Source organism: Heterocephalus glaber, unplaced genomic scaffold (genome assembly GCF_053883595.1).
Source record: "Heterocephalus glaber isolate CG9 unplaced genomic scaffold, H.glaber_assembly_v1.0 deba00001555, whole genome shotgun sequence".
NCBI classification, from domain to species: domain Eukaryota; kingdom Metazoa; phylum Chordata; class Mammalia; order Rodentia; family Bathyergidae; genus Heterocephalus; species Heterocephalus glaber.
The window spans coordinates 2,263,754-2,289,136 of NW_028258346.1; the positions used below are offsets into that span (position 1 = coordinate 2,263,754).

General features: G+C 43.8%; 1 protein-coding gene across 4 annotated transcripts; it reads right to left on the reverse strand.

The window, feature by feature from the left end:
- Window positions 1-299: 299 nt before the first annotated feature.
- On the reverse strand, window positions 300-18,714 carry Tp53inp1 (tumor protein p53 inducible nuclear protein 1). 4 transcript variants are annotated; one of them, XM_087190627.1, is made up of 6 exons: window positions 18,535-18,714; window positions 16,782-16,900; window positions 10,678-10,939; window positions 9,496-9,859; window positions 6,437-6,474; window positions 300-5,042 (listed from the first exon to the last, which is right to left on the reverse strand). In XM_087190627.1, exons 3-5 carry the CDS (start codon window positions 10,787-10,789, stop codon window positions 6,453-6,455), a joined length of 498 nt encoding a protein of 165 aa, XP_087046753.1. In that variant the 5' UTR covers window positions 10,790-10,939; window positions 16,782-16,900; window positions 18,535-18,714; the 3' UTR covers window positions 300-5,042; window positions 6,437-6,452. The 4 variants fall into 4 exon arrangements, with proteins under 4 accessions (XP_087046753.1, XP_004850188.1, XP_004850186.1 ...); XM_004850131.4 differs by lacking the exon at window positions 18,535-18,714 and adding an exon at window positions 17,842-17,976; XM_004850129.3 differs by lacking the exon at window positions 6,437-6,474 and having other exon boundaries at window positions 18,535-18,689.
- Between the last annotated feature and the right edge of the window lie 6,669 nt (window positions 18,715-25,383).

Consider the following 25,383-nt stretch of genomic DNA (forward strand, 5'->3'; position numbering starts at 1 on the left):
GGGGAATCACCCTTGAAATCTTGTTCACTTAAATGATTACTCACTTTAGATGGAAAAATATCTTAATACACTAATTTTACACAAGCCTTTTTTTTTTTTTTTTTTTTTTGGTACCAGGGATTGAACTTGGGTCCTTGAGCTTGCGCAGCAGGAGGCGAAACCACTGAGCTAAATCCCCAGCCCTACACAAGCTTTTAAAAAAGTAAAGTGCGTATTAAATATATCTTTTGCACAGCAAAACTAAACAGCAAGTACTTCCAAGACTACTGACCATAAAAATAAAAGAATCTGACAAAGTGTGACATTAAAAGACATTTTATTTACTGACGAGTAAAAACCATAACTTCAGGCAGTGCAGAATGCACCACTGAATCCAATCACAAAGAACTGGTGTCAATACACAATGTTTAAGCAATGCTACACTTGTTTTTGGCAAAGTGCTGTATTGTTCACTCTATAAAACTGACCATCTATGAACCAATCAGTATAAAAAATTTCTATAAAAACAAAAAAATTTAGACAGTGGCTCAAGAAAACAAGCTGCCATTTATGCATAGATTGATGTACAGTATATAATCTAACCAAATGTCCCTTTTGAGTTTTTCAAGTTGATGTAAAAGTGTGTGTCCAGAAACACATCAAGAAGGCACATAGTACAATCTACAATACTCTTCAGTCTCTGTAACTCATGCCTTGCCCTGGAAAAGCAAATGTGTTCACAATTTTACTTGAGGAAAAACATAAAGCCACTTAAAAAAATAACACAGTAATTAAAGTTCACAACTTCTGGGGGAGAACACAACCCAAAACCAAACAAAATCACTCATACACTCCAAGCCTGAAAACACATACCTCAAACCTCCCCAAGTACTGGTTTGGTTTGTATACAAGTCCATCTAGAGAACAATACTAAATCTTGAGGCAAATGCAGAACAAAACTGGGCACTTAGCAATTATTAAAAAGATTTAAATGTCACAATGAAAACTGACCAAAAAAATATTCACAAAAATAAACAAAACATCTATTTAAGCTGCCTCCTGAACTGTAACTTCTCCTCCCACATAAAGGATACCATTGCAAATGAGAAACGATATCCTTATCTGTTTGCTTTCCAGTACACCTCTTTCTTCATCTAAACCACTTTAATTGGTGTCAAATTTTGAGTGAAATTGGTACATGGCAAGGATGACACCATTGCTATTATGTAGGTTTTCTAAATAAAGCGTTTTATATAAAATTTTAAGCATTAAAATAAGTAGATAAGGATGCCATTTATAATACATCAGCATGGCTGATGGTAGTGAAACCATCCATGATAGGAGCCCAACTCTTTAAAAATTTAACCACTATTTGTGGGCCTCATAAAATAAAAAGATAACTGCAAGGTAACATTACCAACATATACTAGTATCTCCCTGTGCAAGGAGCAGTCTTTTAACTGATTCTAAAACAAAAATACTTGGAAAAATTTCCCACTAACCTATTTAAATGTGAATGTCTATCTTCTAGTTGGAGTCCTTCATATTTTTGTTTCCAACTCAGAAATGAAAGGAAGATACCCTTTTTTATTCTTTTTTTCTTAAGAATATATAAAGACAGTGTATTTCCTTGAGGAGAAATAGCACAGAAATTAGTATTTCAACAAAGACAAAAGATTACCAAACCAGTGTAACATACAGGTTTGAGAAGCAAAGGGCAATAAAAGCAATGCTGAAAAGCCCTCTTGAGTTTTAGGTAAACTATCTTGTTGGTAGAGTCCAAGAACTCATAAGACTGGGAAGGTATGTAAACAGGAACAGTTTACATGGAAATTGGAAAAAATATACAAGAAATTAATGTTAAAGCTTCCTGCAATGGGAAGTAAAAATCCAGTCACTTTGTATCTTTGACAAAAAACTCCCCACCCACCAAACCATATAAACCCACTGCCTCAGAAGATAAATAATGGATGGCGAACTTTCAGCTTACAGGGCACAGCATAATTAGCTGAGGAAGAAAAAGTAATAAACAGGATATACATTATTTAATGTTTTATCAACAAAAATACAAACTTTGAGGAACATGGTGCTTTCTTTGTAAAAGCTCAAACTCATTCATGAGGCACTGTTTGCGCACACCACGTATTCCAGATGTTGGGAAGTTAACATTCTAGGTTTTCAGGTTAGAAATGGCCAGCACTGCTCAATTCAGAGGGGTCTTATTTCTCACTATGGAGCTTTTAAGTAATATGCACTAAAACACACTGTAAACCACTAATAGTTACAACAGCAAAAATAGTAATCAACTCACAAAATGCATTTTGGCCATGTTTCAAAGAATCCTTAACAGGTCAACATCACCCTGCGTGATTACTGGTCTTGTGTCTTACACACAGTAGATACCTAAACATCTAAAGACCAAGAACTTCAACTGAATTATGTAACCACTTTCTTACATTTGCCAATTTTAAGCCGAGACCTTAGATACGGACACAGAAACCACAGCATGTTATCAAAGGTGGTGTAATCCTAACCTTGAAAAAAATCCTGGTGACTGAAATTTTTGTTTTCCAGGTATAAAGCATAAAAAGTAGGCCCAGAGAAGGCAAACAAAAAGTTAATAACTGAGAGGAATATAAATGTACTTAAGGGATCAAGAAATCGGGGAGTGGGGGAGCAGTTAAAAGACCATTGCAGTTTTATATAAGAATCTCTTCATGTGCCAAACAAATTCCCATGGCTGAACTTCTGTAGCTTGTGAGGTACAAACAACTTGCATGCAATGTAAGACAGAGACACCCCATGTACACAGAGGCTTAGGTTCCGAAGACATTAACCGATCTGTTTCAAGTTACCACCGTGTGGCCCTGAACAGACATGGTGTAAAACATACACACCTTCATGAAAACTCTACCTCATCTCCCAACTCTGGTAAACACAAATAGCAACGAATAACTTCTAACTCAGTTTGACAAAACTTTACAGACTTGGCCCCTAATTAGAAAATAAATAAATAAAAAGGAAGTCGGTACAAAAGGGGATAAGGAAAGAAGGAGGGATCCAGATTTGTAAAGACACAGCCTGGCATGTCATCACAGTCAGCGGAAGAACAACCTAAACCACCATCTAACTATGCCTGACCCCTTCCAACCCTAAATGTCCCAGGCAGAAAAGAGCACAACTCTTCCTGAGTGCCAGGACTCCCTGCATCAAGCTGTTTCAGAGTTACTTAAAAATATAATACTTCACGGCACTAGCGGCTGCTTTTTTCCTTGAAAACACTTCATAGATGTGTGCTCATTTAGGGTTGCAGAGGAGATGGAAAAGTAAGCTGCTGGATTTTTAAAGGCAATGCTACTGTTCCATCACTACAATGTGCTTTGAACTGTAAATGTGTTTAAATAACTCAGAGGAAGCTGGTGAGAGTCTGGATGGCTCAGCAAAACCCATCACAACCGCAGGAAAACCTAGCGACTGGCTAGAGGTAAGGAAATCAATTTTTCTGTCGAGTTAACTGGCCTACGTGTGAGTCAGACCCTGCACCCTGGCCTCATTAGCACCAACACTGTGAAGAACAGTTGTGGCAGAAACACTGCCACGGTTCCCATCTCTAGGTTCAGTAGAAAGGCCCTTGGAAGTTCACACAGGGTTCGGTCTGGACAGTCCACTCCCCATCAGGACACAGTCCCCACAACAACTCTGTGAGGGAGGTAAATGTTAGGACTCCCCTGCTGTGGAGGAAACAGAGGCCCAAGTGGTTAAAGATTGATTCTGCCTGAAGTTAGAACAAAACACGAGGACTCAAGGAAGCCAACCTGTCACTCTTCACTTAGGCGCTATGAAAAGACATCTCGAGAAATCCCCCTTCGCCCTTGCTTTGTAGGACAGGCTTATGTCAGGATTTTTCACTGTCTCTCCTCCTGTGGGCAGATATATATATGCAGCCACGCAAATGCTTGGTCAAGCATTTTTCAATTTATAGCTGATGGTGAGGGAGTGGACAGAGCTGGCAGGAAAGAATAAATACTGGACGAACAGGTCACTTGTAGACATTAATTTTTCCAAATATAATTTCACAGGTCTAATCTCTTCCCTGTGCACATAAGACAAGTGCTTTTGTCTGTGACACCTACAATATTTGTACCACATCACATAGTCACATAGGAATTACTGAGTGCACTGTTCACTAAACCTTAATGTACCTGAATTCCACAATGAACTGAATGACTTATCTGGGAAAAAAAAAATCACACAGAGAAATATATCAAGTTTTCTTTCAGAAGAAACTCCAGCCATAATTCCATTTTACCCATGGCAACTATCACCCGTTAATGCTGTTAGTGTGTAAAAATGTATTCACTATATACAGAAAAGATTATCAAGTACTGGTCAATAAAGTGTATGGATGACCCTGAGAATAAATTTTGCTTACTCAAAAGATCGATTAAGTAATACAAAATGAAATGAAATTGAAAGATGCCTGTTCCCATACTCGGGGGAAGAAATGTCTTTAAAATGCTAACTCATCTATACTTTAATAAAGACATCCCCAAACACCAAACACTGTAACTGTATGATATGTTTCCAAAAATATTCTGAAAAAACTTACAAAAAAGTAAATGTTAGGAGCAAGGCATTAGGTGGTACACAGCATAGAAATCTGGTTTTTAAGATAGTGTCTAAACACACTGATAAACTATATGATTGGTCATCAACTGGCTGTAAAGAGACAGCAATTTCACTGTACACACACACACACATATCCACACACATATGCACAAACCAAGAAAAACCAACCAGCAAAACTTGGAAGTTCTTAGTAATTGTACTGCCGTGGGCAGGGCTGGTGGACCACCCAGCTGTTGTGCTTGACTTGCCGAGAGTGGCAATCCCTGGTAAGATTTTGGCGACGAAGGCTATTTCTGCTCAGAGGCTGTCTTTCACTGTGTTCTTTTATCCACTGGGAAGGACGAAGGTTCTTGGGCTGTTCCAGAAAAGTATGAGCAGCAAGAGCTGCAACATAGCAGTGAATGTGTTGCCCCATTTCACTTGGGGTTTCTATTCTGAAACAGAAAAGAGTGGGAAGTATTAAAGAACACCATATGTTACTAATGAACCTGACAAGTTACTTCACAGTTCTGTTTGCTACACTAACTTGCTTATGGCTGGATGAGAACTTAAGCATCTTATGGCTGACAATTTAAATTTTGTGACCACACTGACAGTGGTGGAAAGTCAACTTTCAGAATCAGGCATAGAGTCCACAGGTGACCAGGTAGACTGTATTCTAAAAATATGCTTATATTGGGCTGGGGATTTAGCTCAGTGGTTTCACCACCTGCCTTGCAAGCGCAAGGTCCTGAGTTTGATCCCCGGTACCAAAAAAACAAACAAACAAAAATATACTTATATTTTGTGTGGATTTAAGTAAGCTTTTCTGTAACAACATTTATCAAATATCTGCAACAACATTTATCAAATATCTGCATTTGCCAGTTCTCTTGCAAATATTATCTATTTTCATTCTCACCATAATTTTAAAAGGAAAATATTTTAATTCCCCAATTTTACTGATCAGAAAGCATTGTACCAACAGCACCTTCAGATGCTCTGTCTACAAGTAAAATGTTCTAGTAAACATGTGTCAAATCTGTTTCATAGACATATACATAAAGAAATTGTGACTTCATACTTTTCTAGAAAAGAAGCCTGTCTTATTGTAGAAGACAACTCCAAGTTTTTATTTATGGCACATTTTGGAATGGCATTTACATGGCAATGTTTAAAGACCCTTGTGGAACACGTAATCTTAAAATATGGCTATAAAGTATATTATTTTATGACTTCTATATTAAGAGCCAATTAAGTAGGACTGATCTACACTGTATTACTACATAACATGAAGAATTTTAAGACTTTTTTTTCCTTCGGTGCTGGGAATTGAAGCCAGGGCCTTGCATATGCTAGACAAGTGCTATCCCACTAAACTACACCCCCAGCCCAACATTAAGATTTTAAAGGGTTATTTTACACAAGAAGGGCAACTGCATATTCTGCCTACAATCGCTTGAGGAAAATAGTTCTTTCATTCTTTTAAGTCGAATTACAACAGAAAACAAGTCTCAGTAAGAAACTAATAGAAGGCTAGGACTCCAGCTCAGTGGCAGAGTGCTTGCCTAGCATGTGTGAGGCCCTGGATTCATCCTCAGCACTGGAAAAAAGACAGCACCCACCCCGCCCCCGGGGGGCCCCCCCTCACAGCGAGGAAGAGAGAGAGAGGAGAAAGAGGAGAGGGGAAAGGGGAGAAGGGAGAGAGGGAGAGAGGGAGAGAGAGGGAGGGAGAGAGAAACTTATATTAACCATGAAGTTAAAGTGTTTTAAGAGTTGGGTATTTGGGTCCCTGGCCTCCCTGTGCAGACTAACACAGATCACACAGTCTCACGGTGAATATACTTACTCTGTGTCCGAGATTCTTATAAGCAGCTTTTCCTGGCCCTACAAATGTTAAATGGTGAACTATTAAATCACTAGTAAGATCTAAAGTGCTATTTTAATTTTACTGATAGGACGTGGTCAACTTTCCTTATTAATACTAATTTACTATGGGTCATTAAAGGAACATATATGAAGAGTATGATAGCTTATAAACCTTCACAAACAGTATTTATAAAGGCTAAAATGCAATAAAACGCAGAGTCCGAAGCCCACTGTAATTAAAAAGCACCTTCCTTTTACATGGTTTATGGTCATATTCCTGAGGACAGACAGGATGAAAGCAATTTAACTTTTAAAAGACATACGGTTTATTGCCCTGCTTAGAAAACATACATTTTGGGGTTGGGGGTGCTGGGGTAAAACCCAGGGCCTTGTTGATGCTAGGCAACCACACTACCATTTAGCTATATCCTCAGGCCCCAGAAAATGTAGGTGTTTATTAAATAGCTAGCTTCCTAATTTTGGTAACACCTGATTCTACCTTGATATAGTAGACCACTCTTTAAAAGAATTTCACTTAAAAAAAAAGGATGTTTAAATATTTTTTTAGTTACTATTATAAAAGTATAAGAATTTACAGGACTTTCCTATGTGCAGAAAGAACTCATAAAAGTTCAGTGTATTCTTTTGATACTTCATTTATGGAAAAATGCCTGTATTGGTTTATCTTCTATGGGTTTATTCTTTTGCAGTACTGGGGATTAAACCCAGGGCTTCACACTGAGTTCCATTTCCAGACCTTTTTAAAGTACTTTTTTGTTGTTGTTTTTGGTACCAGTGATCAAACTCAGGACTTTGCGGTTCTGAGGTAGGCGGCAGAACCACTGAGGTACATCCCTGGCCCCTAAAGTACATTTATTTTGAAATACGGTCTGGCTAAGTCACTAAGTTGCCTGGGCTGAGTTTGAACTTGTGATCCTCCTGCCTCAGGCTCCCAGGGTGGGGGCTAACCAGCATATGCCACCAAGCCTGGTTTATCTATAATATATGATTGCAAACACAAATGGTACAAAAACAGTATCCTCCATGCATTAAAATTGCTAACATATAACAAGTAGATGCAGTGCATGGTCATAGACTGGACATTGGGTTAGATAAACTTCATGAAATATTCTAGACTCTTAGGAAAATCTGAGTGTGATTTGGGTAGTAAAAATTTACTGAAGCAAAATAGTAGAGATCATTGGCTAAACAAGCAGTACTGAATAGTATATGAAGCATGATTCTGTTTGGATTAAAAGTGTGGGTGTGGAGGTATGGGCATGTCCAGAGAAAAACAATCTGGAAGGCTAGACCCTAGGCTGGTAATAGTATTCATCTCTAGGCTCTGAGAATGTCATTTCGCATTTTGTTTTTGTTTTTTTGGTACTGGGGATCAAACTTGGGACCTTGTATTTGTGAGGCAGGCGCCAGAACCACTGAGCTAAATCCCCGGCCCTTGTTTCACATTTTAAAATTTCTGCATATTTGCATTTTCTGCAAGGCACATGTACTGCTTCTGTGTTATTTTACAAAGCTACTGACTACATGAGCACACATATGTACTTTAAACACTGAAAAAAATATAAATGCCAGTAAGCAGAAAGTGAGTATTAATCATGCTAAATTCTTGAGTGTAATTCCTCAGAAGCAAGATGAGATTCTTAGAGGGAAGAATTTTTTTTTTTTGGTACCGGGGATCAAACTCGGGACCTTGTGCTTGCAAGGCAGGCGCCGGAACCACTTAGCTAAATCCCTGGCCCTAGAGCGAAGAATTTTTAAGAACTGAAGAAATTAAAGTTAACTATAAGGCAATTAAATACCACCCCAGAAAGTTGTATTTTAAATTTTTGTTGGGATGCCTGAAAGACTAACCTTTTGGCAAAATTATGGGGCTGAATAGAGTGCTTTATTTACCAAAGATCTTACCCAGTCTGCAGTCTGGCACTGCATAACTATATTAGCGTATTGTTTTTCGTTTTGGTACAAGCAAAATGAAATGCAAAATGTTTGGCCTCATAAAAGACCACTTACAATATTGAGACTTGAGAGTACAACAAACTCTAGTGAGTTAAAGAGCTGCCTGGGCCTTGTTTATATTTGGCAAACAGGAAATAGAAGATATATACAATGATCTATTAGTGGAGTCAGCCTGGATGATCCATAGTGGACCTTTGCCTGACTGCTCATCACAGTTTTCTGAACTGCTGCAAAAGATCCAAATTCACCTGGGCTCTTGCCTTGACCTATGGGAGGGGATTAAGTTGGTACCAGGATCCCTGAAGTGCTCCAACACTAAATAGAACTCTCCACTGAAGAAGAGCATGATGGACTAGCTGGATTTCAAGCTAGTTAACATGGTGATGGGGCTTTATTTTAGCAGGTGGGAGCAATCCTGGATCTATGCTCTCGGTCTGGAAGTTCATTTTGGAACATGCCAATCTTCACTCACTGGCACTCTTCCCTGAACTTCCCAGGCTCCGCCTGCACCAGCTGCCATTCAGACAAATGCTTAAGACCCCTCCATATCAACAAAACATCACACTGCTGTGAAATCTTTCCTCTGGGAGGTAAAAGCTCTTTAAGCAAATGTTTTGGTTTGTAAACTGCCTTTTTTACCTTATGCTAAAAATTTCTAATGCTTTCAAGCTTAAGCAATATTTAATGTGATCACTACGAATATTTGGGAGAGTTTTGAGACATACTATTCTCTCTGAATTTGATACCCTAATATTCCACTCTATAGCATGCCAGAGTTACACGCTAAGATACTTAGCAGAAATGCCAGTCTTATTTCCCTTCAGTAGCAGAAAATGAGATAGCTCTCTAATATATCACTGGGGCCATGCTATAATTAATTTTTTTAAAAATCTAAAAACAAATTTTTATGCTATTGATAACCTGAGTACTATGCACAAGCTTTCATAAATCTCTGTCAAGACTATTGCATCTTCTAAAAACCAAGCTTTGATGTGTGGCAGAAATAAACAAAATGCATGTTCAGCAGACTGCTTGTGGAGAGAGAAAATACTTGTAAAGTACCTGGGACTACTTGGGTTGTGGAATTCATCGGTGCCACAGCTGGCCTCACTGAGGCCAGGGCAGGAGTTGCGCACAGCATAGACAGACATGCTGGGATGTTCAATGAGAAGGTTTTCCATAGGACTCGTTTCCACCTTGATAGTGGTTAATCCACCTGCAGTGAAACATGGGGGAGGAGTGATAAACCAGCTCTCCTCCATTGGACAAGACTCAAACTGGAGGAAGCAGGAATCATTAGTATCAGCCAAGCACTCCAAAGTTGCAGGTAAACAGGAAAAGACTGAAGGATGCTCTGTAGGTGACTCTTGACTGATGTCACTGTCATCTTCTTCTTCTTCCTCTGCTGAGAAACCAGTGCAAGTGTCTAGATGAAGTTCCACATTATAGTTCACATGCGTAGAACACGTTCCACAGAAGGGTGATTATCACATCGAGTGGTCACAATGGAGCCACCCATCAAATTCACAGCATAGAGAAAAGAGAGACAATACTGTTAGCTGATGCTCACATTCTTCCCTTCAGTTCAGAAACAAGACCATTTATATTCACTCATAACCATTATAAAAGTTTCCTAGCACTGCATCTGGTGGTGGGCAGATGACATTGGCTTTGCAGGAATGGCTTTAGGACTGTTTCTATTCTGCTAAATAAACACACAATGAGCCATACGGGTTACTAATTGTCTAATATGAAGGTTGTCCATTAAAGTACCTCTGCCAGGATCAGGCTTGTATGAGTTGCAAAACTGGAAAATCTGACATCAATTTCTCTGATCATCTGGCACAAAATGTTTGGTGGGGTTTTTTGTTTGTTTGTTTTTGGTAGCACTGATGATTGAACCTAGGACCACTGGACTGAGGCCCCTTTTATTTTTTATTTGGAGATAGGGGCTTGCTAAGTTGCTCAGGCTGGGCTTGAATTTGTAATCCTCCTGCCTCAGCCCCGAATTGAATAATTTTTTTGGTACTAGGGATCAAACTCAGGACCTTGTGCTTGCGAGGCAAATGCCAGTACCACAGAGCTAAATCCTTGGCCCTTGAATAATTTTTTAAAAGATAAATTCTTCTTTGTTTACTTTTAAGGTTTAAAAACCTTCAGTTACTGGTTTACTTATGTAAAAAAAAAATTACATGCAAGAGTTTCCATTCATACTGTTAAGATTAACCACTGAGTATATCTTACCTATGAAGTCAACCACAATCCATTCATCATCTTCTTTTTCACTAAATTCTGGTTCTTGGTCAGAAGCAATATTGACTTCACCCACAAACATTTTATTCAGCCTCTGGAACATTGTTAAGGCAAGAATGAGACTTTGGCTGGATGTCCTTGTATCTGAGATTTCAAAGCCCTGCCTTCAGCTGGCCGGATGGCACAGACAGGAAATTAAAGTGCACGGGGTGCTTAATTCAACTTAGGTGAAAAGCAAGAAGAGTCATTAGCCCTAAAATAAAACAGAAAAACAAGGGTATTTCTCATCAGCAAATGTTTATATTTTATAAGTACACACCCACATCCCCTCAGAAGACAGCATATGCCTTACTTAGCCTACATTCTACAACTGCTCCCTTCCTACAGGGATCAAACACTAGACACTCGACAGCTTTTCTAAAACATCAGGAATCAAGTACTCATATGCAACCTGAAAATATCTTGAACTGTGAAATAAAAAGGGCAGAGCTAGATTTGTTCACGTGTTTTTATGAATCTGAATAATTTATTTCAATCTCAGTACCTTTTTTCTGTGGTAGAAGGGTAAAGACTACAGATTAGTGGTCTTGCTATGAGACAGTCAAATGTCCAGAAGTCTTTTCCAAATGAACTGGGTAATAATGCCTGGGGACCATCATTATGCTAGGCCCTCATTCTCCCTGCCTCATTTCCCCCTCTATTCTGTACTTCCTGTATCTGACTTTAAGCATACCTAGATACTGTACACTTAAAATCGGTAAGTACAGCATTCTTTGGCCTTCAAGACAATTTCTACAGCTGGCACGGAGACTGTACACTACAGAAAGCTGAGCCATGCAGTGACTAAAACTGCAGACAGCATTCCTGGTGTGGCTCAGCAGGTGGATGTTGGAGCCGCCAGCACGCCAAGGGTTCAAATCCTGGCTCTGCTGCTTACTGGCTATATGAGTTAGGAAGGTGCATGATTTTAGTTGGTAAAAGCTCCTCCCTCAGGCAGTTCTGGTGAGTTCTAAGTGAGGAACAACCTTGCTCAGTCTTACCAGAGTTCCAGATTTCTATATCCATTTCTACCTGGTTAGCTGATAGCATACCAAAATCAACAAATATTAAAAAGAACTTTTTATGATTCCTCCACAAACTTATTCTTGTGCCCTGCCCTTTGTCCTTTCCTAGTAAACACCAGCAGCCCCCAGTAGTTAGTTATTTGGGAAGGAAACAAAGGAGTTTACCCTTGATTCCTTCTGCTGCTCCCTACCCACCCCTTTGCTCCCACCCAGCCCCTCCTCCAACCTACCAGCAAGTCCTGTGGACTCTGGCGGCACCACTGTCATCCTAGTTTAAGTCAGCCTGCTATCTCTGTAAGACTGTCCCCACCACTTCTAAACTATATTGTATTCAACTGCCCGGATCCTGTCCAAATCCGACTCCCTGATCCCACTCTTGTTAAATGGGACAATGTAGGCAATGACCTAATCAGCACACTTGTTCTCTGCAATTTTCTGCCCAGGTCAACTATTATTCTACAAATATTTACTGAGCACTTTTATGCATCAGGTCTGGAGCTGAGCTTGGGGAGACAGCTGTGAACAAGGCGCTCTCATGGCAGGTGGAGCCACCCAGTGGAATGAATGCTGTGGTCGAACTGGATGGTCCTCAGACTTTGCTGATGCTCCACTGTGGTAAGTGGCTTTAGCCTTGAGTGGCTGAGCAATCAGGAATGGAGGGCAGGCAGAAGGAAAATTACAACTCCTGCAGATAAGAACATGGCACCTTCTGTGTGGCTCCAGAACCAGACAGAGGGTCACAGGAGCAGACTGAGAGCTGAGCAGGAACCAGATCCCGCAGGATCTTGAAGGGCAGAAGTTAAGGGGTGGGAAAAGTCAGGAAGATCAAAGTTTCTGGCTTGGTCACCAAAGGGAGGGTGAGACCATTTAGAGGACTAAGAAAACTGCAGAAAGTATAGGCTGGGCACTGTGAACAAGCTCAATTTGGAGAATCTGATGATAATGCAGGTGGAGATTCTAGTAGGCAGCTGATTTTAGGGCTAGCTGGATGCACAGATTTGGGAGCTGCCAACAAAAAGAGGGTGACAGAAATTATAAGAATGGATGAGATCATCCAGGGGTAATGAAAAGCATCTCACTAATCACTTTCTCCTCTCACTACTGCAGAATTGAACTCAGGGCCTCATGCATGCTAGGCAAGTGCTCTACCACTCAGCTATACCCCTATTCCTTTTTATAATTCTGGACAGGGTCTCGCTAACTTGCCCAGGCTGACAAACTTGTGATCATCCTGGTTTAGCCTCCCAAGCAGCTGGAATCACAGGCAAGTGCCACCCTGCTGGCCCTAATCACTTCTTAACACAAGCATCAGCTTTGAATCCATAACTTCAGGCTCTTTCACTTTCAAAGTAATCATCCTCAGCTATTAAAGTACTTGAGGCATGCAGCTGCTGAGGCTCCTGGTTCATTATTTGTATATAAACTGGACTGCTACAGTTGTTCGGCACACAACCAGGAAACATTTCAAGATAAATGACATTAGGGAGACTTTGTGTCACAAGTCATCTTCAGCCATTAATTATTAAAGGAAGGTAAACAGGAAGTATCGCTTGCATAACCAGTCTTTCTGAAACTCTGCAAAGCAATTCAGCCAAATCATGACAGCTTGAGCTCCAGTATGAAAATTCAAATTCAGCTTTCTGGTCTGTGTAAGAAATTAGGAGAGAAATAGGCTGTGCAGTTGCAGGCCCTATGGTAGGGTGTCAGCTGTCTCCTAGCAGATGAGCCATCTCAAAGTCTGATGTAAATGAAGGGTTTTGAGCATATCAGCTAGGAGGGAAAAAGGTATCTTCAAAACCCTGTCTCATTCTGCATCCACTGAGCAGCTGAGAGAATTATTCCCTTTTCAGAGCACAGGGCTAGACTCTGGCCCTGCACCAGCTGGGCAGGTGGAGCCACTGGGTGGGAAGGTAGCACCCCACAGAGGACCCTTTGTCCTGAATGTGCACCTTGTCTCCTGCCTGTGATGCCACCTGAGGGCAAGGCACTGGGGCTCAGGCCAGATGAATCCCAGGCACAGTGCAGGAAACACTGCTGGGCCACTGTGGCCAGGGCAGCTTCGAGTTTCCAAATGCAACCTGCTCTCTGTGGGGTAGAAGCCAGGTGATGCCAGAAGATCCGGGACTCTGCCACTGGCAAGGCTTCCCCAAGAGCTGTCAGCACAAGTCAGGACTCTTGGTCTCCTGAAGTCAGAGGCAGTCTCCAGCCATTCTGTTTCTCTGCACGGACCCAACCGTGGGTGGGCAGGGTGCAAAAGCCCAGCAGCACTGACATGACAACCTCCCAGGGCTCTGTGGGAGGGACCCAGAATGGAGTCAAGGAGAGGGTGGAGGAGTGCCGGCCTAGGGACCAGCAGAAGCTCTGCTTGTGCTTTCTAAGGCAGGTGGCTGCAACTAAACAATTTAGCACTCCTGAGCCTGTCTCGCTGGCAGAGACATGGGTACACTGTGTAGGATTGCCTCTAGGAGGTCCCCACAAACTTCTAGTGCAATGTGGAAGTGAGGCTGGTCTAACTACACTAAGTTCCTTCAGCCCAGCTTTCTGTAGGTATCATAAGGGACAGGGAGCTGCTGGAGAGACCCCCACACACTAACACGACCCAGTGAAGTGGCCACTAGGCATGGTTGATAAATGAGCACATAGACTGTAACTAGTATGAGCAAGACACCACATTTTCAATTTTAATCCATTAACATTTAAAAGTTGAAGCTGGGCATGGTATTGCATATCTGTAATCCCAGCACTCGGGAAGCCTGGGAAATTTAGCAAGACTCTATCTCAAAATTAGGGGGCCAGGGATTTAGCTCAGTGGTTCTGCCGCCTGCCTCACAAGTGCAAGGTCCCGAGTTCAATCCCTGGCACCTAAATAAAGAAATAAATAAATAAGGACTGGGGAAGTAGCTTGGGGTGAAGGCCCTGGGTTCAATTCCTGGTACTGAAAAAAATTAATAATGGAGTCAAATTTTTTAAAACCACTCAAGTATGTCTGGAACAATTAAAATACATGAATCTAGCTTTTCAAATGTAAACTTCATGACATTTAAATTCAATCAAGTTTTTTTCATGAGAATTTAGCATCTGAATTGACAGGCTGTATGTGTGCACACTGGAAAGTATCTGAAACACTCAGTACCAAAAAAGTGTGTAAAATATCTCATTAATGTTTACCTTGGTTATATGTTAAAATGATTAATTGTGGATATATTAGGTTATATATTTATAAAATTAATACTACCTTTTTTTCCCTTTTTAACATGACTACTAGAATGCACAAGTGGCTCACATTAAATTCTGTTGGACAGTGCTGTTCTAGAAAAATCTTCCTAAAAACTCTCACAGCCTCTTCTCCCACTGATGATGTAAGGGCTGTCTCTGCATAACCACTGCTCCTTGTGAGCCTGGTTCCTACCCAGGGGTGTAGGCTCTCCTTGGGGCTGGTTCTGTGTGGAGCTAAAAGGCAGAGCATGACTTAAGACTTCTGACTTCTCTCTCCCTCACCTGGTCACGGACTACTTGATAATCACAAGTCTAGGGTTTGTGAAAAACAGAGTTCTAGAGACAGCACAAGTCCCAAAAGGACAGACTGACAAATACACCTCTGGGATTTCACAGAGGTAGAGGCAGGGAAGGTGAGGCCACAGGGCTTCTGCTCCCCGAGACCCATGAACTCTGGATGCCTCAACCCAGCAGGCTCTCCAGTGCAGCAAAGAACGTATCTGGGCCCAGGCATTCACAGAAGGCAGATTTTCCCTCTCCTCCTGGGCTTAAAATATATCCATGCCTCCCTTTCAAAAGTAAATTACATCTTTTTCACTATAAAATGAAAATGCCACATTATAGAAAGTCTAAAAATATAAGGAAAAGAATTATCTCATTGTTTTGTTGCAGTCGTTGTTAGTATATTGGTTCATTTTCTTCTAGTTTTTCTGTGTTTCTTTTTAAAGTTGTAGTCTAGTGAAAGCACAATTTTGTATCCTGCTTTGTTACTTAACATTTTGTCATCAGTGTTTTTCATATTATTGCATGAGTAGAAATCCTCATGGGCTGGCTCTGGAGGAAGCCTGCTGGGTCAGTACATCTTGGCTATGCTGCTGCAGACTGTGGAAGGGGTTACTTATGAAGCCTGCTTCTTAGTGCCAACGCCAGGATTAAGTGTGTAACACTCAGAACAGTGGCTGGCACATGGGAGGTATTCGGTAAATATTAACTACGAGTTCACTGCAGAACAGCTGTGAGAACATGAGCAAGTCAATCAGTATCTTTGGGACTAAGTTTATCTGTAAAATGTCCCTATGATAACTAGAGCTACCATTGACTATATGTGTCTGGGACTTCGAGTATTTATTTGTCCCATTTTACTGATGAGGAAACTGAGTCTCAGAAGTTAACTTGCTCAGAAGTGAGAGAGCCAGGCATAGGTGGAGCCAGCATTACAGCACAGATCCCTCTGGTTCCAATCCCTTGCTTTTCTCTGCACATAATCTCTCAGGTTCCTTCCAGCCTCAACTCTGCTTCTCCGAGACAGAGAATGGCGCTTTTCAGTTGGTTTTGGCTGCCAGTAGGCGGCTCCAAAAAACAATATTTTTAAATTTAAAAAAAAAGAGAAAGAAAAACAACCACAACTTTGATGATGCAGCTGTGGCTCCTAGACAGTTTCGAAATATCAGGTGGCTAAACGCACCTTTGTTGAAACACAGCCTCAAAATTATCTTTCTCTTTATATCCACCCCCCTTATACTAGTTTAGAAAACTAAAGATGCTGATTCAAATACTTTAAAATCACTTTTGAACATCAGAAAAACAAAGCCAAGAAAGCGTCTTTGCTTGTTCCACCTCTGCTTGGTCTATTCAGTGGTTTACAAGATACTTAATTCCCCCACCAACCCACCAACTGCCTCCTGCCTGTGGACAAAGACATCAGTGAGTGATACCTCATAGCCTGTTAACCTTGGATTTTGAAAGCAAGGACATTCCCAAGAGAAATCAGAGCTCAGAAAAGAACAAAAGATAAAATGAGAAAACAAAAGAGACCTTAGTCACAGAAATTAGTAGGTCCCGGTTCCAGGCAGAGGCCATCGAAAATTATGCTGCCAGTTCAGAATTATATTGGCTGCGATTTAAAATCAAAAGCTTCCTGGTGCTTTTCACACCTGCAAATGAAAAGAGCATTTCAATTACCAAGCAAAAGATTTCAGGATCTTGGGGCTGTCATTATGAGTTCTGTTCAATGACCCAAGGCTCACATCTCACCCACACCCACACCTGCCCCTCTTTTTCTCAAAACTGCTTCCCTTTCTTTCAGCCAAGGATGCCAATTTCTTAGGAGGCACAGAAGGAAGGAAAGGAGCTCCTTAGTCTAAATCGCAATCCACACACTAGGCAAATGCACTCAGAAAACAGTCAAAACAAAGAGTTCCCACGTACAATTCATTTGCAACTCTGAAACAGTAAACATTTCCTTTTAATTGGCCCTGTGGCCTTAAAGTACCTAATCTCCTTGTGCCTCGCTCGAACTTCGTTTCTGTAAAATATAATTAGGCCCGCTCTGCGGGGTGGTGGTGACGACCAACCCAGATAACGGAAAGCCCTCACTGGGCGCGGGACGCGTGGCACATCCTAGGCGCTCCAGGAGCGCCGGGGACCGAGGTGATCGCCACTGAACGCACGACTGGGACGGAAGCGCTCGATCCGCAGGTGCAACCTCGAGCCGTGTTGCGTGAGACCGAGCGGGGACGAGGCTCAGGCCAGCGACAGCGGCGCGGGACCCGGGAGACGGGGCTGCCTGCGCCACGGCGCGTGCCCCCCAGCTCGGGAGACCAGGGAGGCGCGCGGGGGAGTCAGGGAGACCCCGAGTGCGGGTGCGCGGCGGGGGGCGCCCCTCCGAGCTCCGGGAGGAGGCGGGAGGCCCTGTCGCGTCCACGCAAACAGGCCATGCTCGGGGGGGAGGAGCAGGCAGAGCCCGAACCCCAACCGCCGCAGCGCGCCTCGTTCACGCCCCGGGCCGCCGAAGGGTGTCCCGGGGTAGCGCGGCCAGACCGCCGTCTTCGGTTCGGTTCCGTTCGAGCCCGGCACCGGCCCCGCCCGCACTTACGTGGGCCGAGCCGAGGAGGGTGCTGATCGCGGGTCCCGGGACGGCGGCGCGGGGCGGCTCCAGCCTCCGAGCTGCCCCAGGCCGCCGCCGGCGTCCGGGTCCTTTTGTTGCGGCGCTGCTCTCGGAACAGCTGATCGTGCCGCGCCGCCCCCGGCCGCGCCAGCCCGGGCCCCACCAATCAGCGGCGCGGGGGCCGCGGGGCCGCCCTGCGAGAGGTTGTCACCAACGCACGTGACCTGGAGCCGGGGCCCTGCGACGCTCCGGGTCAGAAACAAGCCCGGGCAACAAAGCCGGGAGCCTGGGGAGGCCTGGCGGGGCGGGGCGGGGAGGGGAGGGCGTCGAGGGGGGACCCGGCACTGGGGCGACGGGTGGGAGCGAGGGGCGTGGGATCCACGGAAATGGGGCCGGAGCGAGGCGGGCGGGAGCGGGGGAGCACTACTGCAGTGGCCCCCTTTGACCCAGTGAGGAGCACAGGATTTGGGGCACCAGGAACAACGTTTTTTTCCTTAGAAGAGGACAATTAAGGACACAGTGAGGAGGATATACACTCCGAGAGCCCCCATCCGGCCTGGGTTGGGTAAACCTGTGGACGGGGCGACCAAGGCAGGCGTCTTCTGGGCCCCACATGCAGGGGAGTCCAGCCCACTCTACCCCAGTGAGGCAGGAGCCAGGCCCCACCTGCGTGGTACTCACCCGGAGAGCTGACTGAACTTGTCCCTAGGATCTGCCTAGAGGCCGAAGCCATGAGCCCAGGCCTGAAGGCAGAGAGGTCAGGACTCTCAAAAGACCACTGTGCCAGCAGGAAAGGAGAAACCCGCTGGAAGATAGGAGCGCTGCTTCTCCCCCGCTGTGTATCCGAGTTTGCTTGAGGCAGAGGAAGTTGGGATCTCTATTGTGTTTACCTGGGAACTCTGCACATTCCACACATTCACACGGGGCCTGCTACTCACCTGCCTATTTATAGTCAGAAGGCACTTGACTATGCCTTCCAAACCAAAGCTCTGTACCCACGGAGGTGATCGATTGTGTCTGTTGAGGGCAGGGGAGTCATGTTGAGGTATATCAGTTCCCCCGTGGAACCTGTGTGGACTGAGATGAAATCCTTTGACCAAAGTGAAATGTATAGCAACTCTCCAGATTGCTGTCTATCACACATTACAGTCTCCAAATGACTCCCACTCCCACCCGAGAATGGAATGGTCATCCCATTTCAGGAAACTAACACTCCGAGGAGCAATGATCAAAAAAATGGAGCGGTCATTTGACCTTACAGATTACCAGGCTGTAATTTGTGGACTGTATCATTTCACGGAATTAAACATGATCTGGATTTTAGGTTATGGCAAATCAAGTCCACCCTAATATTTTACCCTCAAATTCACTGCTATGTCAGGAGCCCCCCACAATCTTTTGTTTCTCCTTAGGAATTCATGAAGAGACCATACTTCCATTCAGAACCAAATTATGGAAACAATTATAAAGGTCTTGTTTTTTTAAAAGTTAAAAAAAACCTTACCCTTTTCCAGCTTGATAAAGCTTATTACAGTAAAAGGCCACAACACTTTGTTATGCTACAGAAAACAGTATGAGGTAGATGTCCAAAGGTGGCCACCACAATGTATATCTCCACCATGTAGGGGAATTATTTCCTCCCCTTGAATCTGTGCTGACCTTTTGACTGCTTCGACCGATAGCATGTAGTGAAAATAATGTTCTGTTACTTCTGGACATTAAGAAAACCTGACAGTTTCTACTTTGCATCCTGGCATGGAAGCTCCGGGCTTGGGGAAAGCAGGCCACTACAGAAGGACAGGCAGTCCTGAATGAGGAAGCTCAAGTAGCCACATGGAGAGGCCACATGCAGGAGAGAGATGCGTGGCCAGCTCCTGATGCTTCAGCCACCTCAGCTGCAGTCCTAGACACGAGTTGGAAAAGCTCTCTAGGAGGTTCCAGCCTCAGCAGACACCAAGTGAAACAGAGATAAACCATCCTCACTAAGGCCTGCCACAAAGGCAGAGTCCAGAACAAACTTGTTCTGCAGTACTGGACATTAAACCCAGGGCCTCACACATGCTAGGGAGGTGCTCTACCCCGAGCTATCTCCTCAGTCCTTGGCCATTAAGACAGTAACTTGGAGAGGGTTTTGTTTTGTTTTGCAGTGCTTGGCATTGAACCCAGGGCCTCATGCATGCCGGGAAAGAGCTCCACCACTGAGCCACATCACCAGCTCTTTGGGTACTTTTTAAAAAGCAGCAATTGGGCCAGGGATGTAGTTCAGTGGTGCCAAACCTGCCTGGCAAGTGCAAAGTCCTGAGTTCGATCCCCAGAATGAAAATAAATAAATAGCAGCAATAGATAACCAAAACACAAAACTAGAAACCAAAAAGGCCTATTATGGTCTCTAAACTCCACGAAGTAGAGGTTTTTGTTCTTGGTTTTGTTTTGTTTTGTGATACAGGGGCTTGAACCCAGGGCCTTTGCACTAAGGTTCACCCCCAACCTTTTTTTTTTTTAATTTTGAGACAGGGCTTGGATTTGTGATCCTCCTGACTCAGCTTCCCAGAGTGCTGGGAATGCAGGCGTGTGTTACTATGTCCAGTAAGATTTCATGATTACCAAAAAAAAAAAAAAAAGAGTGGGCCCAGTGGAAGAGTACTTGTCTGGCATGCTGAAGGTCCTGTGTTCAATCCCCAGCCCCAACACACACACACACACACACACACACACACACACACACACGCACGCACATGCACACAGACACACACGCAAGAGTCATTTTATCTCAGGAGTCATTTGCTTCCTGTTTATTCTCTTGCTGCTTATAATCTTGCCACCTGGTACTTATTTATTCCAGTGATGTATGAAGAGATGGGAGGGGTGGTGTCAAAAGTCTGCCCCTATGAGGGGGAGCATTTTATTACAGAAACTGTTTGGAACTCTTAGGGCACAATAATAATAAAAAGCAAACTGACTTTTATTCAGGTTTGTTGTTTTTAAATTCTGTACAGACAAAGAAACAAAAAGCACAAAGCCCCCACCTGGGGTGGACCCTCAACCCCACTGGCTTCCTCTGCTGCTGTTGACACACACATGCAGTGAGACTCAGGGGTAATGTCATCGCCACGGCAGAGAGCTGTCTGAACACAGCTGGACTGTCAGACCACACAACTGCCAACCAGCCTGTCGTCTGTTGGCTGACAAAGACCCAGCCGGTTCCCTGCCTGGGCAGACCCGGTGAATCCAACCGTCCTTTAATTCATAGGATAATTCTTAGAGTGTTGCTATAGTACCCAGCTCCAGGCTGACCCCCAGCTGTGGGGTGACCCTTTCGCCATCTGTCAGAGCACCCTTGTCTGTTTTCCATGGAGCTCAATACACTCCCTTATCTACCCACACAAAAGGGATTCAACCTCAGGTTTTGTTTGAAGGATCACAGGGCAGGACCATGTCTGTGCCAACATCCAGATACTGTACAATGCAACCTATGCGCCTGCCTCCTGCTCGTGAAAACAGGCTGCAGCCATCACCCTGCCAGTTGCATCAGACTGCTGAAGAATGTTTCCCTCCCAAGCCCCAAAGGAAAACCCCAGAGGCTGTGAAGCATACACAGGTTGCTCAGCCACAAAGCAACAAGTTGTCAGGCTTGCACTGTGGAAAACACCAAGATGAAGTCCACTTAGATAATTCTTAGTCTACCCATCCACAAGTGTGTCTGCTGGGCTTTTAGTATGCTGCCAAGTGTCTGGAAAAGACAGGAACAACATTTAAAACTGCGTTTGAGAAGAACAATCACTTATAATTCTAACGAAACCTGTTGTCCCAAGAGATGGGTGTGGAAAAGAGCCTGTGTGCACCAGAAAGCCTGGAACAGAAGGAAACGAGATTCAGTGAATGCTATTTTCAGAAATAAAAATAAAACGAAAATCTCACAGGGCTGGCAGTTACTGTCTCGGGAAGAAGTCAGCAGTTAGTTGTTTCAGGGCCAGAAGTGTAATTGTTTTTCAAGACCCTGAAACTTTCATGACTTTTGTATATTGGTTTTTCAGTTTTTATTTTGTTCTTTGGTGCTGGGCATTAAACCCATTAGTTTTTTAAAACCCTACTTTCACATGTGATTAGAAAATCTTTTATATAAAAGAGGTCTGTGTGGTGGCAGAAGCACTAGAAAGGAGTGGGGAGGTGGCCCCATCTCATGGAGCAGCTCGTGCTAGAAGGGCCTTCCGGAGCTGTGAGGGCCATACACTGGGGGGCAGCTGGTCAGGGACAGCCCCTCAGGCCTATAGCCTGAGTCTCTGGGTCTATAAAGGCCAAACTTTAAGACCTTTTAGTTCCTGGGTGAATGTATAGATAAGCCAATTATTTCAAATTATGTCAAAACATCCTTACAACAGAGTGGAAAGCAGGGTCATCCCTAGATGGAGTGGTGTGGATATACACTGCAGAGTGTCCACACAAAGCTGCCCAGCTCCCAGCACCCATGGAGCTTGGAGCCCTGCTGTACAGGGCAGACACCCTCAGTCCGGGGTGGTTGTCAGGTTAGCTAAAGCGTGCGAGCAAAGGTCTTTTATTACTCCCACTGCCAAAGCTACCTCTTCACTCTCTGCTTCTTCTGCACCACTGCCCAATAGTCTTTATGGGCAAGGTGCCACCCGAGGTAGGGCTTGTGACCATAAATTGCTCTGTTATGGGGACAGCTTGGGAAGAACGTGCCTTTCTGCCTTCTCCAAACAATGACACAGATAATATGATTGCTACTTACATAAGCTACACACTCCCTCAATAATATGCCTACTTAAGGGACACTGGTTTATAGGATTGTTCTTTTTTGCTTGGATTAACTACCTTAAATATACATGACACTTTGCACGATTAATTTGTGTTCTTAAATACCCAGATTTTTCATGGCTTTGCGATTTCTGGGCCTAAACAGTTTGATCCCAAGACAGGGGGATGAACAGTATAGTCCCATAAAGGTTTCATCCGTGTGTGTGTGTGTGTGTGTGTGTGTGTGTGTGTGTGTGTGTGTGTAATGTGTGTGCCTGGGGGTGCTGGGGATTGAATCTGAGGTTTTAAGCATGCTAGGAGCTACACCCCTGACCCAGTCCTATAAATGTTGAACATCATCTGTTCATTAATTCAAGCCATTCATTCAAAGTGCCCATTTTGTTCCCACATTCATTTATTCATTCATTCAACAGTTGGTTAGTACCATTTACTCTGCTAGATACTGGAGATATCGCAGTAACAAACCAGACTAAGTCTCAGCCCTCAATTTCCTTTCACCTAGTAGAAAGGATATGATAAACAAGTAAATATATAAGGTGATGGGCACGGCGAAGAGAAACAAAAGCTGGGTAGAAAGCTGGAGAAGTTGGTGGGGAGAGTGGATGGTCAGGCAGGCCTCTCTGAGGAGCAAAACTGGAAGGGCGTGAGGCTCCAGGCAGCAGGAAGAGCAAATGTAAAGGCCCAAGGCAGAAGCATCCTTGGTGTGCGTGCTTGAGGAAGAGCACCGAGCTCCTGTTAAACAGTGTAACCGAGAATGTGGCAGCATCTGGCATCTGATGGTTATCTGACCATCCATCTGTCTACAAGTTTAAGAGGACTGGCCACAGAACTTAAAATTCTTTTGCAATCTTTTGGGGCTTTGCAACACTTTCCAGAGGCACGCAGATCTCTTTATATTTATTATAACATGGATCTGAATTTCAGAGCCTTAAGAACAGGTCTCACTGGGCCTCAGGTAATCAGTTCTGTTGTACCCTAGGAAGACAAAGTTTTCAGTATCTGGGAAGAAAGGAAGGGAGGGAGAGAGGGAGGAAAGGAGGGAATAATAGAGTCCTTTCTCTGGAATGGGGTAGTTCCTTATCTTCTAAGTGCTGCAGTGTTCTCACCTGTAAAAAAGGAAAAATAAAATCAGCTCAGAGAGATGATAAAAACAGAAAAGTGCCTGGCACACATAGGTATTCAATAAGCATGTTCCCAACTGCACATAGGCCCTTCTTGTTTCAAGCATTTTATTTCTAATCACCATGTAAAAATAGGATTTTTTTAAAAATAAGGAAATAATTTAAGGCTTAAAAAACTTTGTTTCAGAGAACTTAAGCTCAAACAGCCGAGAAAGTAAACAGCAAAATATCTTTGTCTTCTTTCATAAGTTTGTAAACATGAACCTCAGAGGTTAAAGTCTAGACTTAATGCTGGATCTGTGCTTACCTAGCCTGCACTTGTATTATCTGAATGTTAAAAGCCATAGTTTAGAAAATCAGCCCCTCCCTAGCGCACACCGATACACCTGCGTTACTTTACCTGCCCAAACCCAAGAGCAATTGAAACCAGTCAGTCCTGGCAAATGAACTCCTAGTAGACATCTTGGTCATAACTCAGAATATAAATTGAGAAGCAACTGAATGTGATGGTTCAGAGCACTAGTTCTGGAATCAGGCCTTAGTGCAAGCTATATGACCTTGTGTTTGACCTCTATTAGCCTCAGTTTTCTGACTCATTAAGCAGGGCTAACTAAAATGCCTTTTTAGGTGGCTCTGTGGATCAGCTGAAATAATGCATGTAGAACATTTGATCCAATCTTGGTATTATAGTAAGAGCTTATTAAAATGTCGTAAGTCTAACCTGAGTGTGCTGAGTTCTCCGGCCTTGGGGCAAGTGCTAGGTGAGAGGGGCTCAAGAAGACCTCTTCAGAAGGTGTTTGGAGCCAAGCCATGAGGAGCAAGTGAGCTCTGTGAAGCCCCAAGCTGTGGCTGCAGTAGAGGGATAAGGAAGAGCGAGTGTAAAGGCTCTACCACACCACGCAGGTAGGTAGAGGTCAGCTATCCTGGCCTGAGGGGAGAGAGGGAAGCTGACTGCCAAAGGAGATGAAGTCAGGAAGGCAGGCAGAGCCCAGGCCAGAAGGGAACCTGCACACCAGACTAAGAGCAGTGCACTGCATTTGAAATGTGATGGGAAATGAGAGGGCTCAAAAAAATTAAAACAATCAAGCAGGCTTTGAGTGGGAAGATCCTGGAGAGAGCAGGACTGTATGCAGGGAAGTAGGATGCAGTGGCAGAGGCAGGGGAGAAGGCGTGATTAGGTGCAGGGGGCAGCAGACAGGTGGGGTCAACATGGAAAGAGGGTTCACACACCCCCCCCATCGGGAATCAAACTCAGAACCTTGCAACTTGCCAGGCAGGTGTGGCCCCACTGAGCTACATCCCTGGCCCAAGAGGGTTTATCTTGAAGGTAGAGACAGTGAGGCTGTGCGTGGAGTGAACCGATGTGTGAGGGAGAATCCAGGCCAGTGCTCAGGACTCTGTTCTCACTGGGTGAATGATGATGCTATTAAACGGAGTGAGGAGAAACAGCAGAGGATGTGGAGGTCAAGGTGAATTTGAAATGCTCTGTAGATACCCAGTTGGAAATGTCCAGGGGAGCTGAATATTTGGTCTGCAGCTTAAGGGACAGGTGGAAGTGCTGAGTAAGCATGCACCCTACCAGGCTTCTTAATAGTATGTGAAGCCATAGAACTGGGGAGAATGAGCTAGGGAGACA